The sequence below is a fragment of the Anomalospiza imberbis genome, chromosome 6, assembly GCF_031753505.1.
Source record: "Anomalospiza imberbis isolate Cuckoo-Finch-1a 21T00152 chromosome 6, ASM3175350v1, whole genome shotgun sequence".
In the NCBI taxonomy this organism is placed as follows: domain Eukaryota; kingdom Metazoa; phylum Chordata; class Aves; order Passeriformes; family Viduidae; genus Anomalospiza; species Anomalospiza imberbis.
Genome location: NC_089686.1, coordinates 52,210,554 through 52,223,595, shown reverse-complemented (window position 1 = coordinate 52,223,595; position 13,042 = coordinate 52,210,554). Strand labels below are relative to the sequence as shown.

The 13,042-nt window shown below is 41.3% G+C and overlaps 1 protein-coding gene across 5 annotated transcripts in view; it reads right to left on the bottom strand.

Moving 5' to 3' along the window:
* NAV2 (neuron navigator 2) overlaps nucleotides 1-13,042 on the bottom strand; it is a 405,891-nt gene that overhangs the window by 97,982 nt on the left and 294,867 nt on the right. For all 5 annotated transcript variants that reach the window (XM_068194174.1, XM_068194170.1, XM_068194171.1 and 2 more), the window contains 2 exons: nucleotides 4,828-5,938; nucleotides 1,538-1,650 (listed from right to left, as the gene is read on the bottom strand). In XM_068194174.1, coding sequence (XP_068050275.1) covers nucleotides 1,538-1,650; nucleotides 4,828-5,938 — 1,224 coding nt within the window. The remainder of the gene's footprint in view (nucleotides 1-1,537; nucleotides 1,651-4,827; nucleotides 5,939-13,042) is intronic.

The window sequence follows — 13,042 nt, the reverse complement described above, 5'->3', positions numbered from 1 at the left end:
TCCCTACTCATGCTCTATTTTGTTTTATATGTGCTTTTAAATTAATAGCATCAATAGCTGCTATGCAGGAAGAGAAGATATCTGTGCCTTATTTCTTCTAATTCATTTGGGCTGAGGGACTGTTTTGTTTAGTTTGCTCTGTTTCCCCCAAGTCCCCTCTATGGATGCTGCTGTCCAGTCTGGTTGTGCACAGCTGGTGTTTGCATCTCCCTTGTTTGAGTTTGTCAGTTGTCTTCTGCCTCTGGATCCCAAAACTTACATATTCTAGTTGAGTAATAGTCTGTACTTACATAACATCTGTCATTAAAGACTGAAGACCTTTTGTGATCTAGAAGTTCTCAGTTTGCAGGCTGAAATGCATCCAGCCCAGCCAATATGATGGTTAAGAGGTAAGGCTAAAAAAGTTTAAGCAGCTGGACACTGTGTTTTTTACTTGCAACTCTCATATTTAAATATGAACACAAAAATGTTCTCAAGGATTTTATCCCTTGTGCTTTTTATCTGCCTTTTAAGTACTTAATCCACCTATGTATAAATTGCACACACAGATATGTTCACTTAGGCATTCCTGCAGCCCCTGTCCTCATCAGTGACTCTGCCTCTCACCTTTGCCATCAGCACACAGGCAGCATTGATAGAATATGCAATGCAGCATGAAATGAATCGCATTGTGAAACTTTTAGCCACATCACTTTTCCAAGGACGGCATTTGGTTTTAAACCCCACATTAAACTGGGGGACACCAAGACTAAGCAGATGGAAAAAACCTGAGAGGTCCTATAGATGAGATATCCTGCAATAGCACGCAGTAAGCAAAGTCATAAATATTGCTGAAATGGGGACAGGAGGAGATCAGATTGTGACTTTAAAAACAGATTTTAGATCACATTAGTAGAATCTAGTATTTTCTGACAGAATATGGTTGCAGAAAATAATTTTGTTATATTGGTAAGCTTGATTTTTTTTTCTAAGTAGCATATACTTCTTACAGTAGCAGGAATTCTAGATAAATATACCAGATACTTTCTAATTTAGACAACTCATATTCTAGCCACAACCAGTTTCAGCTTCTGTATGCTGGACACAATAGAGTGTAGTTGGATTTTGGTGCCCGACTCTTGCAAAGGCTGCTTCTCAAATTGATCAGATTCATGTGAGTGATATTAAGATTCTTCCAAAAACATCAAGGAAATGAACACAGTCTGTTCTGTAAGCTCTGAAATGAAGTTTTTAAAACTAAACAATGCATATGAAATGCTTGAGAATGCTTAGGATCCTTTTAGTAGTTTCATGATAAAAGATGCTGCACATCTCATTAAGCAGGCAGAATTCCTGGTGATTTCAAGAAATTTGGGGAGCGCACCTGTGCTGAAATTAAGCATCTAGAGTTCAAATTATTGACACCCGGTTCATTGCTGAAGAGCTGAAAGAAATACAGTTATTAAGAACGAAAGCAGCAGGAATAAAATCAACTTGCTCTAGCCCATTCTTATTTAACCAGACCACAGCCATTAATGGGTCATGCTGCAAGACTTACCTGAGAGGTCCTCGAGGGCAGGCTGGGCAGTTTTGACATAAAGAGCAGAATCCATGCTGACCCCTCCTGTGCTGGCCTCAGCTGTTACATTCCCTTCATTGTCTGTCTGAGATCTGGAAAGCAAAGCAAAACAGGGATGTGCAGCCACTCTCCATCCAAAGTATCTCAAGTATAACGAAAGAGTGCACCTGACATCAGCCACTCTGTCTCACTCTCCAGAACACACTAGCAGACTGATTTTACATAATTCATTAGTCCCATGTTGAATTATGTCCCAGAAATGGAAACAAGCACTCAGCTGTAAAAAATAAAAAATTCATAGTTGAAGATAGGCTTCACAGCTCATCAGATGGAGTCTCAAAACACTTGGATTTCCAGATGTATCTTAATTATCAATAACATCAGTTGTTGTGGCTAATCTGATCTTCTCCAATAAAGTCTGTATTGCATGAAGATAAAGCAGGGAGCATATGATGTCATGTTACACTCCTGCTAGGTTCTCTTCAACATCACTTCCATTTTAAGAGAAATGACTGGGCAAAACCAACTTCAAACTCCAATTTATTGTCTGATATTATGGCTGCCAGGTAAAGAAAGGTGATGTAAGGATCTACTGTCAGATTTGAGTAAGATATTGTGACTCATTTCACTTTACTAATTGTGCTGTGCTTTGCTCCTAGAGTCACACCAACAGGCAGCTGGGAGTTCTCCTGCCCCAAGGGTAAGTGCTGCTGTAAAAAAGTAAAGACACTGTGGGGAATTACTATTGCAATGCTCTTAATTTCACTTGACTCTTGCAGCAGGACGCTCTGCCTGGAGTAGGGGTAGAACAACTGGAACAATACCCGGTTTACAGAGCTGTCTGTGGCAGAAGGAGAAGGGGCTTCTTGCTGCTTTTGGTGTTGAGTAACACTGAAACCAGTCTGACTCATCAACCCCAGAGTTCAGCCTCCTGATAGGGAGGTGAAGATGTGGCAGACCTGGTAAAGTACCTGATAAAGGAAACAACAATGACACCACTGATAACTGGAGATGCTGGGCTGGCACAGCTGGCCAGGACACACATGACTGATGATTACTTTATACTGTAAAAGCCCAATCCCAGTCTTTAATGACAAGGTCTTCTAACACACCCCTCCTTGGAGTGTGTGCAGAGTCCTCCTTGAGTGGGAACATCCTGCAGGGTGAGCAAAAGAGATGTGGCCACAGTCATTGGTATGGGTGAATAACATCAATCTCTACTGAATAATTGCTTTTAATATAACTTCAACATAATTCCTTTGATATTGTTTCAAAAATATTGAATTATATTATACTAGTAATCATGGCTGCCTGTACTGTGTAGTAAATAATTCTGATTGAGCACTATTAGTCTAATTATTATAAAAATAAATAATTTACTTTCATATAAATATATCTGGTTTGCCATCCTTAATCCTACAGTACAGTTGAGTTATATGAAGTTCAATTACATCTATACAGTCCTTCAGACATGAACAAAGTTGACAAAGTCTGGTGCTAAGCCTGGATCCAGCTGCATCAAGAACTCCTCTCTGAAAAGGAGTTTAGAAATCAAGGGAGTCCTTTCTGCACCTCCTGACTCAATGGGAGAGCTTCTCTAATAAAATTTGTCTGAATCTCCCTTTCTGCCAGTGACAGCCCTATACAAAATGCAGGACAATTTCTTATGTCTTTTGCTTTTAAAACCGCATCAAACCCAAACAAAAAGTCTACAGGCAGCTGAAAAGTACAGATTAAAGTAATCTAACTGATGTCAGAAAACACCTGAGCCTTCTACTGTAACGCATTAACAAGTGCATTTTGCAGACTGAAACAATGTCTGAATAGTAAATATAATGTGTTACATTTGCCTTGCAAACCAAAATGATCTGACTGTTCTCTTTCCTTTTAAACTAACATGACTACAGAGTTTGGCCTTTTTTCCTCCAGTGCTGAAAAGTAAACACTGTTTTTCAATTTTCCAGCTGCCAAGAGGTAGTTTCATTCCTGGTTTTCGTAAAAGGTCAAATAAATACTGTGTGGAGTTGATCAGTATGTTTAGCTTGTAGAAAATGTATGGACTGCATCTGCCTTTACACATTAGGTGAAGGTATCTGTCTTCAGACTAAAGATAAATACTAACAATGAGGGGACACTGTGGTAATAAACTTAACAACCCATCTCCAAAAATTTCTGCTTCCCAGGTCCCCTGGCATTTAATTCCATACACACAAGGAGAATTCTCAAAGGAGCCAGAAGACTCAAGGGTTGCTCTTGCCATTCTGCATTCCTACACAGGCTTTGGCATCCCTCTCCTTCAGGTTCATACCACTGACATTCACTCTTATTCAAAAAATAAGACTGACCATTCATGAACAGAATCTCTACAAGTGAAAACAAAAGACGCTAGGACACCTTAGTCTAGTAAGGACACATCTTAAGGAAGGGAAGGAGGTGAGAAAGGTCTTTCAGATCATGAGCAGCAAGAAGATGAAGACAGAGCAAACACTTGCATCCTCTTCCTATGAAAGAGCTAAGCAGTGTCATAAAACCCCCATGAGATGGCTGTCCAAAACAAAAATCCCATCCTCTGACTGAGAAACTTCTTGCGTCCTAGTCATGTTGTGTCCTTAAGAATCCCTGCTACTGATTTCCCTCTTGTTACTTCCCTACTATCCCTAGGATACTTCCCTATGTATCCTCTACTGCCACTGTCACATAGAAGGTGATTCAAATAGAAAATGGACTAGACAGAGCTTAGCTGTGACTTCCTTTGGCTGCTCTTTTCCTTATCTCAGGCTTAACACATACAATAGCACATACTTCTTGTCTGGCCTTACTTAAATGAAAGTATTTTTATTTTAATTTTTTTTTTGTTTAATTTCCAATTTCTGCTTATAGTGAGGCAGCTCCACCACTGTCAGCCACAATGAAGACCCCGAGAGTGTCTTGGCATTGTTACAACTTTCAAAGCTATAGTGCACAAAACAAACCTGATAAACATTCTTGTACCCTTCAGAAGAGCAGCACCTGGTCAAGGAGGTGTTCTGACTGCCATCTTTCCTGCTAGTAGGGTTGGACACAACCATTATTCCCCCTCCTGTCTATCACAACTTCTCACGCAGCCTTCACCATGAGTTTTTGTGAAAATGCATCAATTGCCTACACTCTTGAAGCAAGACACTTCTCCATGATGCAGCATTTACCTTGCTGCTTCAACCCCCTGGAAGCGTCCAGAATGACCCTTCTGGGCACCCCACTCCCGCAGCCCCCAGGGGCGTGTCCTGTACCTGTACATGAAGGGCGCGACGGTGGCAGTGTTGGGGTGGCTGTATTGCTGCTGGGGATGAGGTAGCTGCACGCTCACGGTGTTGCTGCCCGTGGTGTGCGTGGTCACTGCGGGCCAGTTCACGGCCTGGCTGCTGCTGCTGCTGCTGTGCAGGCCCCCGACACCCTTCCCCTCGGAGGAAGCCAGGCTGGAGGAGGAGCTGGAATGATGGCTGTCCAGCTGGGATTTCTGATGCGAGAGCCCTGAGCTGGCTTTCCCGCCACGGCTCCTCTCGCCTTCCTTTGCAGGGACAGGGGCACTTGAGAATTTCCCTGTGCTGTTTTTCATTCCTGGTTTTGGTATTCCGCTGTGCGAAGGGGCAGAGGCCTCCTTCTTGGCACTGTTCAGCTTCCCTCCTTTAGGGATAAAGCTTGCGATCTTGGAGGACTTTTTTGGCATCTCTGTTGTTGTTGTCAGTGCTGTCTGTTCTTCTTTAGGTTCCGCCTTCAGCTCTAGCTTCTCAGTGATGGATGTTCTCTTTGTAATGTCTTTACTTTTATCCTTTTCTTTCTCTTTTTGTTTCTCTTTCTCCTTCTCATTACCCTTTGGAGAACTTTTCTTATTAGTCAGTGCACGGCTGAAAGTCCTTTGTGCAATTCCCTTGAGTGCAATTTTGGGGCTGCTGGACATCAATCCCGGGTTGTTCACATTCTGGTTGGAGGTATCGATTTCTTCGCTCTCCTCAAAGCTGAGAAGCACCTCCAGCTTTTCACAGCTGTTGTCCTGAGAGCCCGGACACTCCAGCGTTGTCCCAGACACTCCTGTTTTGGAACCCCCTTTGCTGTTGAAGAGTTTTAGCTTTTCCAGCATGGATTTTTGACCATTGGGAGCTGTTTTGGTGACTTCCGAGGGCGGCTTTGGAGGCTCCACTGCTGGCTGCTTCACGGATAGCATGGAAGACGTCGCTGTGTGCTTGGCACTGAGGGACTTGCTGCGCCAAGGTTTAATAGCAGAGCTGGGCTGAGGGATGGCTGAGGAGTTATTGCAAGGAACAGCATTGCCGCAGCTTTGAACTGAGGATGAGACATTTTCGTTCATTCCTGTGGGCTGGGAGGCCGTGCTGTCTGCAGGCTCTGGAAACAAACCACAGAAAACAGCCCAATAAAACAACAGAGTAGTACCTGGTATTAGAGTTACTATGAGATTCTTTCTGTAATGAAACATCAAGAATTTCACACTGATAACATTAAAAAGACACATCAGTATTTTCAACATCAGTGAAACTCAGAGAAAATAAAAGCCAGCTTTCTTTTCCTACCCAGCAGAGCAGCAATGAGCTCCTACTGTTTAATTTAGATTTACTTGTTCTTTCAAGAAAAAGAAGGAAGAAAAAGAATCTCTTCCAATTCAAACCAAAATGTGTTCTGCAATGTGCTCTCCCTTATTAAGTCCACAATACTTTTTCATTAGCAAAAACACAGCGCTATTTTGTAACTAAGGGTTCCCTCTGCTTTTGGCAAAATACTTGCTGTCCAAGTTCAATTCCTAGAAAAACCTCAAACATAAAAAAATGCAGGAGTAAGGAAAAAAGTAAAACTAAAGTCCTTTTAGTTATTGGGGGTGGGGGTGCTAATATCTTCACAATGCAAAGGTAGAAGAAAACTCCATGTACAAAAATAAAACCAATTGTACCCTTTTGTAAAGAAGCTAAATTAAGTACTACCACATATCCTAATACAACTGTAAGAGAAACCTGTGGCAGTAACTGTACAGCCCTCCCCCACAGAGAAAACAAATCTATTATTTAGTTAGTTCCTCCTAATGTTATTTATTCTTATTAAGAAACTAGTTCCGAGCCTAAAGAGAGCTTGCAAAATCACACTCACCTACCAGTGGCCACTTCTTCTCTGAATCAGTACCTCTTTTCAGAGTTTCCCTTTTGAAGATGTTACTCTCTCAATTATTACAAATATGTTTTCTGTTAAACTGCTCATGTTTCCAATTAAATTTTGTCATCTGTGTCTGTTCTCCTGCCCAGCAGCCTGCTGGGGATTAACGGCTCTTACCTATATTTCCCTGCCCTCTAGCACAAAAATAAGCTGTGTACAGAGCTGCATTTTTTTAATTCAAAAATCAACAGCAGTGAAGAGCGTGCATTCTCGGCAGCAGGAGCAGCCCTGTGAATCCAGTCCTGTAAATCACGAGCTGCTGCAGCCACAGAGGAACTGTTTTACTTCACTTTCAGTTGCTCAGTGAAGATAACGGCTCTGTTAACCTCCCTCCTCTGATCCAAACCAGATCTACTGAAGATTTAAGTCACATACATCTTCCTGACTTAGCACAGAATCGAGTTTCTAAGGGTATATTTGAGACTCCTTAATAATAAACTCAGCCATTTCACATGATTATGGACAAAGTGGAATAGCAGGAACTAATGATACTTTTAAAACTTTACCGAAGTCAGAAGGTTTCCAGGACTCTTAACCAGTAACTATTATACTGGCTGGTTTTGCTAGTCCTTTTCCTATGGCTGTGTACCCACATGGAGCTGGAAGGAATCAGGAGCTGGATTACAGACACAGACAGGAATCATGCTGCTTTTAAACTCGTGCCAGCCTGCTGACTTCCAGGGTATTGCTCCTGTTTAACACAGAAGGAAAATCAAGCCACCAAATATCCTGAACAGTGATACCATCTGGCCTCTTGCTGCTCTGCTCAAGCCTGCTGAATTCAACCCAATGTGTTAAGGAGGACCAAAAAGATAATGGCACAGGAATCAGAGAATCATTAAGGCTGGAAAAGACAATCAAGACCGAGTCCAACCATTAACACCGGACTGCCAAGCCCACCACTTAACCACATCCCTAAGCACCACCTACACCTTTCTTTGAGCTCTTCCAGGGATTCCACCACTGTGGGAGGAGTCCCAGCGACCCCTAGTGTGAGCAGCAGCAGTGACCTGACACAGTGTCCTGACACAGACACAGAGAGGAAGGAAGGTGACAACCTCTTCACAAGCTGCCAGTAAAGCTCCTCACTCTGCTTTCAGAAGCTGCACCACTGCTCTTTCCTTCATGCCTCTTACCGTACACTGCTGCTTTGTTTTTGTTTTCATTTCCTGAAGTCCTCCTGCTCATCACAGTCCACTTCCCATCCCCACACCGCAACAGGCTCCTTTTCCATACTCAGAACAAGCAAGCCTTTGTCTCAGCCTGCCTTTCACAGAAGACGTTCAGCAATGAAGTGAAAGCTTCATGAAAATCCCAATTGTGTATATTGTACAGTTAATTTGTACATATTATTTTTTAAAACAGTAATAGCCCATCTCAATATTGAGATATTGCTATAGGAACTGGAGATTGACAGTACTTTCAACACTAAGTTCCTAATCCACATATCCTCTGGCCTCATCATGCTAAACAAATCTCAGCACAAAGAACAGCCATGCCCAGAAATCATCATAGATGTCTGGGATTCATGACCATGCCTTGGATGGATTTACAACCAGGTCCCAGGAGGGACCCAGTGTACCAATCAATATGGGCAGGGAAGCCTTCACTTGCTCAGAAAAACAGGAGTGGGGCAATAGAAGGGTGACAAAAGAAAAATGACCAGTAAGGGTTGTATCCATAAAGTAGAAATAGCTGATTGTACACCCTGTTAGTGCAACATATGCAGGCACAAAAACACAGCTTGTGGTCTGAGCACCCAAACAACTGAGCAGATTTCTTAGGAAAGAAACCTGCCTTCTCAAACAGGTGTTTCACAACAGTTTGAGAACAATACAGGAAACGTGTGTATGGGATAAACAAAGCCAGCCTGCATTCCTCAGCACTCAGAGCCTACACAAAGTCACTCACCTGAGACAAGAGGGACCTGAGAGCCAGGTCCATAACCTGGCTGAGAAGTCTGACCCTGTCTCAGACATGAGTTGGCTGTTAGGTCACTGCACAGCAGCAGAGGCCACCACATCAAAACAGGGCTCTAACCAGCTCTACAAATTTCTTCTGGAAGTGAATGGAAGGGGTTGCTTGATTTGGGACCTCACCTACATCCTAACAGCACAGATGAATGCTCCAGTTCAAAGACCTCTGGGAAAAGATGCTTGGCTTGGATCAAGTGAAATGGCTTGTTTTCCAAATCCCGAAGCATTGCTCAAAATTTATTTCCCAGCAAAATCCATAACTTTTCAATTTCTTCTTTTTTTTTTTTTTTTAATGTTTTCAGGAAATGTATTTATTTAGTTAGTTATGTTTGGTCACTGACTAAAATATATTCTTCCAAGTTTATTTGTTTATAAACACAACACTTTCTTTGTCACAATGCGCCCACATACACCCTTCCTGTCTGGAAGTGAATTTTGCTTCCGTTGCCAGTGGCGTAGGAGGAGCACAGTGCAGCTCCATTTACAGACATGTCAGAGAAACCAGAATTAAGACAATACTATGACTGTAACATTAAAAAAATAGAATCTATTGCAACAGTAATGTAATTTTCAGAGTGTCCACTTAACGTTTTCCACAAAGTGAATTCCGTGAATACTGGATGCTATGCACCCGAAATGAATAAAAAATATTTACAAAGTCTAGTTAAGCAGCAACAATTTTGGAAAGGAAAGAAGGTACTTTCTCACATAGCTGCGGTGGATTTTGATTTGTACTTGGGTCAAATACAGTGAAACAAGAAATTGAACATCCTCAAGTGATTTTGTACATTGCGCCATGCAGTTACTGCAAGAAATTAAAGGTTCCCCCTAAAACACATGAAAAATTGCTCCAGCTTAAGAAAACTTCAGTTTTTCAGACTCTCTGTTTCTTCCTTATGAACAAGTGCTGGCTCTTTTACTCCTCTGGCCAAGTTTGGTAAGCAAAAGGAGTTCTGCAGCTTCAAATGCTGGGTTTCCTAATGAAGCAGCAACATCAATTTGTGGAGAACACATCAGCATGCAAAGAGGAAAGTTTTACTCGGCATAGCATAGACCCTTCTTCCATGAAAAGGGGAGCAGGTTTCATGCATTCAGTTAATAAGCTTATTATTTCCCATGTGTTCCTTTGTGAGGGAGGTATTTTCTTTCTTCATCAACCTGCATTAACTAAAACTGACTATAAAAGAAATGTTTTCAAACCCAAGCTACAGTCTACAATAAATAATGATCACTTTCCTCTTTTCAAAGTCAAATCCTGGCCCGAAATCTATTTTGTTCCTAGTGTTCCTGTTAAAAAAGATGTTGGTGGTCCAGTTCTGGTGCCAATACACACTTTAGCATGGGTAAATCTGATTTCAGCTGCTCCTGCAAAGACTGAGCTGCATCTGCAAACCCACCCATGTGTGAAGAAGAAAAAAAATAATCTGAAGGCTTATGATTTAACACTTCCATAGAAGTCTTTGAGAGCTTATGTTATAATAAGGTCAGGAGAAAATATATGCAATTTCCCATCATTTGTCATGTTCACGCTAAGTAAGTGGACTTTGATTGCTATAACTGAAAATTTTCAAAATCCATCATTATATGCATGAAAGGCAACACACAGACAAAGGATGTTCTCATAGTTACTCTCCTTAGGAGATTCAAGAATATAACAGCATTTCTACCCATTTTTGAATGAACAAACTTTTATTTTTTATTTCACAACTATGGGAAAAGGTCTCATGAAGAGAAATATATTTTAGTCCATCCTATAGATTAGATAACAGATGTGAAAGCAAATCCACAACCAGATTCTAATTTAGGAAATAAAAGCAGCTCTGCTCTATGACACTACAGAGTCAGATCTGCAGAAACCACTGTGACAGTTTCATCATTGCCCACCTAGAAGAATAAATGGTGAATCTTGATCCTTCCCATCCACCCACCAGAAGACTCTCCTTTAAAACACTATACATAAAGTCCTATGGAGAAGAACTTTTTAGCTGAGCTGTTCTCTTCTCCAGTGATCATTTATCAAACCCTTTAAGCATGGAAATGCCTGCATTCCTGACAGGAGCCAACTATAAAAATCCCAATCTTTCCATAACCCAAACCACAAGAAGGTAGAGCAGAACATTCCCAACAAGAACAACCTGGCACTCAGTCCCTCCTCAAAATAAACATAAATCTTGTGGCCCACAGAAATTTCCATTTCAATTTCCATTGTAACACTGGGAGAACTGCAGCTGGCAGGAAGACACTGGCTGAGATACCATCTGGATGGGCATGGCCTCCACCCACAGGATGGCTGAAGCTTCCTGTTCTCTCTTCTATTCTGGACCACAAAAAGCCCAACAGAAATTATTTTTTTAAAGCAGAGATTGCCAGATAGGGAAATTCTGTATAATCTGAGAAAAGCCCAAATAGGGAACATTTTTGCTTTGCTGAGGATAAAACCTTAGAATCATAGCTGGAACCATAGTTGGAAGAGACCTGAAAGATCATCTCCCTGCCATGGGCAGGAGCACCTTCCACTAGACCAGGTTGCTCAGGACCCTTTCTAACTGAGCAGAATTGTTTCCTTCAACTTCTGCCCACTCATTTTTCCTTTAATGGTGATTAAATTCACTGTAACACAAGACAAAAATTACCTTTACTCCATGACATTTATCTTCCCTTCCATTATATTTACTTCTTCAATCCCAGTGCTGTAAACTGTGTAACTTCAACAGCAGCTCCACACATTCACAGAAATGTGTTCTATCTCTGAAAGCCCTCACCAAAGCCTGGGGATATGTCAGAAACTCAACTTCCACATTTCTGTCAAGCTGCCTCCATTCACACAGAGCTCCAGCACATGGAACAACGGTTCTGCTGTTGGCTAGCTCACTTAGCCAAGACTCAGCATTTTTGCTGAGGTGAGGGAAAATAAAACTGGAGCACAGGCAGCCCCTTTTCTCATTGTCTCACCATAACCAATTAAGACATTTGAATTCCTTGTTGTTTTTGTTTAGTTACTGTAAAATTCAAAATGCTGTTGACATGAATGCTTAAGAAAGGTTGGAGGGACCACTATTGACCACATATCAGTTAGATGATCATAAAAATAATGAAACCAAGTTTACTGTGCCATTCAAAACAAGTTGCACTCTCCATTTTATACTAGATAAATACCATTCTTGTTCATTCTTCTCCATTTCCTTCTGACTATTTGTACAATTTAATCCTCCAAGACTTCTCATAACAGACTTATTCAAAAGTATTAATGAATTCCAGGCAGGAAGCTGTTATGGAGTCTTTCATTAGACTTAGCTGGTGTGGACAATATGTACAGTTAGCAGCCTTGCTCTGACACATCTCTCCTGCAGGTTGTATTAAATAGGCACTATGAAAATCAGTGGTCTGAGAATTGCAGCCAGGAAATATTGCCCATTTGTATAAAAACCAAATGACAGACACATATTACAATTTATGGTGGGGTCTTCTTCCTTTCAGTTTTTTGCTGCCAGTCACAGATTCTTCAGGAATATTTGGTTATGGATGAGGAAAAGGCAAAAGGCTCAACAGAGAAGCCATAAATGGAAGGGCCCAGGGAGGCTGAAAGTGCTCCTACCCAAGGAGAAGGGGCTTCTACAGATGTGGTAGAAACATGCTGGCACTTGGGGAAGTCTGGGATGTAGCACCACTGCTCTTTGATTTCCCTTTATTTAATAGTGAACCTTTGTTTCCATGGCTGTTTTTCTAGCACACTGTACCCAGCAATAAATTTATGAGAAATTGTAAATATTTATTTTAAAAGGAAACATGTAGGCACTGCAAAGGCCATGAAATGCTGGACCAGCTCTTCAGCTGGTATAAATTAATGTGGTTCCACCACCTCTAATGCAGCTATGCAGATGTACACTGAGCAAGAAGCTGCTTCTCAAGGTTAAATTTTACTTCAAATTTCAGGATTTTTATCATCATGAACTGTACTATTTAGAACATGTCACTGGCTAATATTTTTAAGGTATTTTTTTTCCTGAAACTTTGTTTAAATATCTTTTTGCCTCATTTTATGAATTTCTAAAGCTTGTACCAGCTATGTTCAAAGTCCTGTGGTCTTGTAAAGTTCCACTTCAGCCATGATTAAGCCTTCAGCCAGGCTTTGTCTAGGTAGAAGAGGACATATTTTTAAATGCCAGATTCAGCCAGTTGAATAGTTGTAAAGTTAAGCACAAATATGATTCACTGCATACTCATATCTTGTCCTATGAACATGCCATGCTGCTTGCTATTTCCTGACTGTCTTTAAGCTGTTTGATGGGCACACACCCAACATAAATATGTT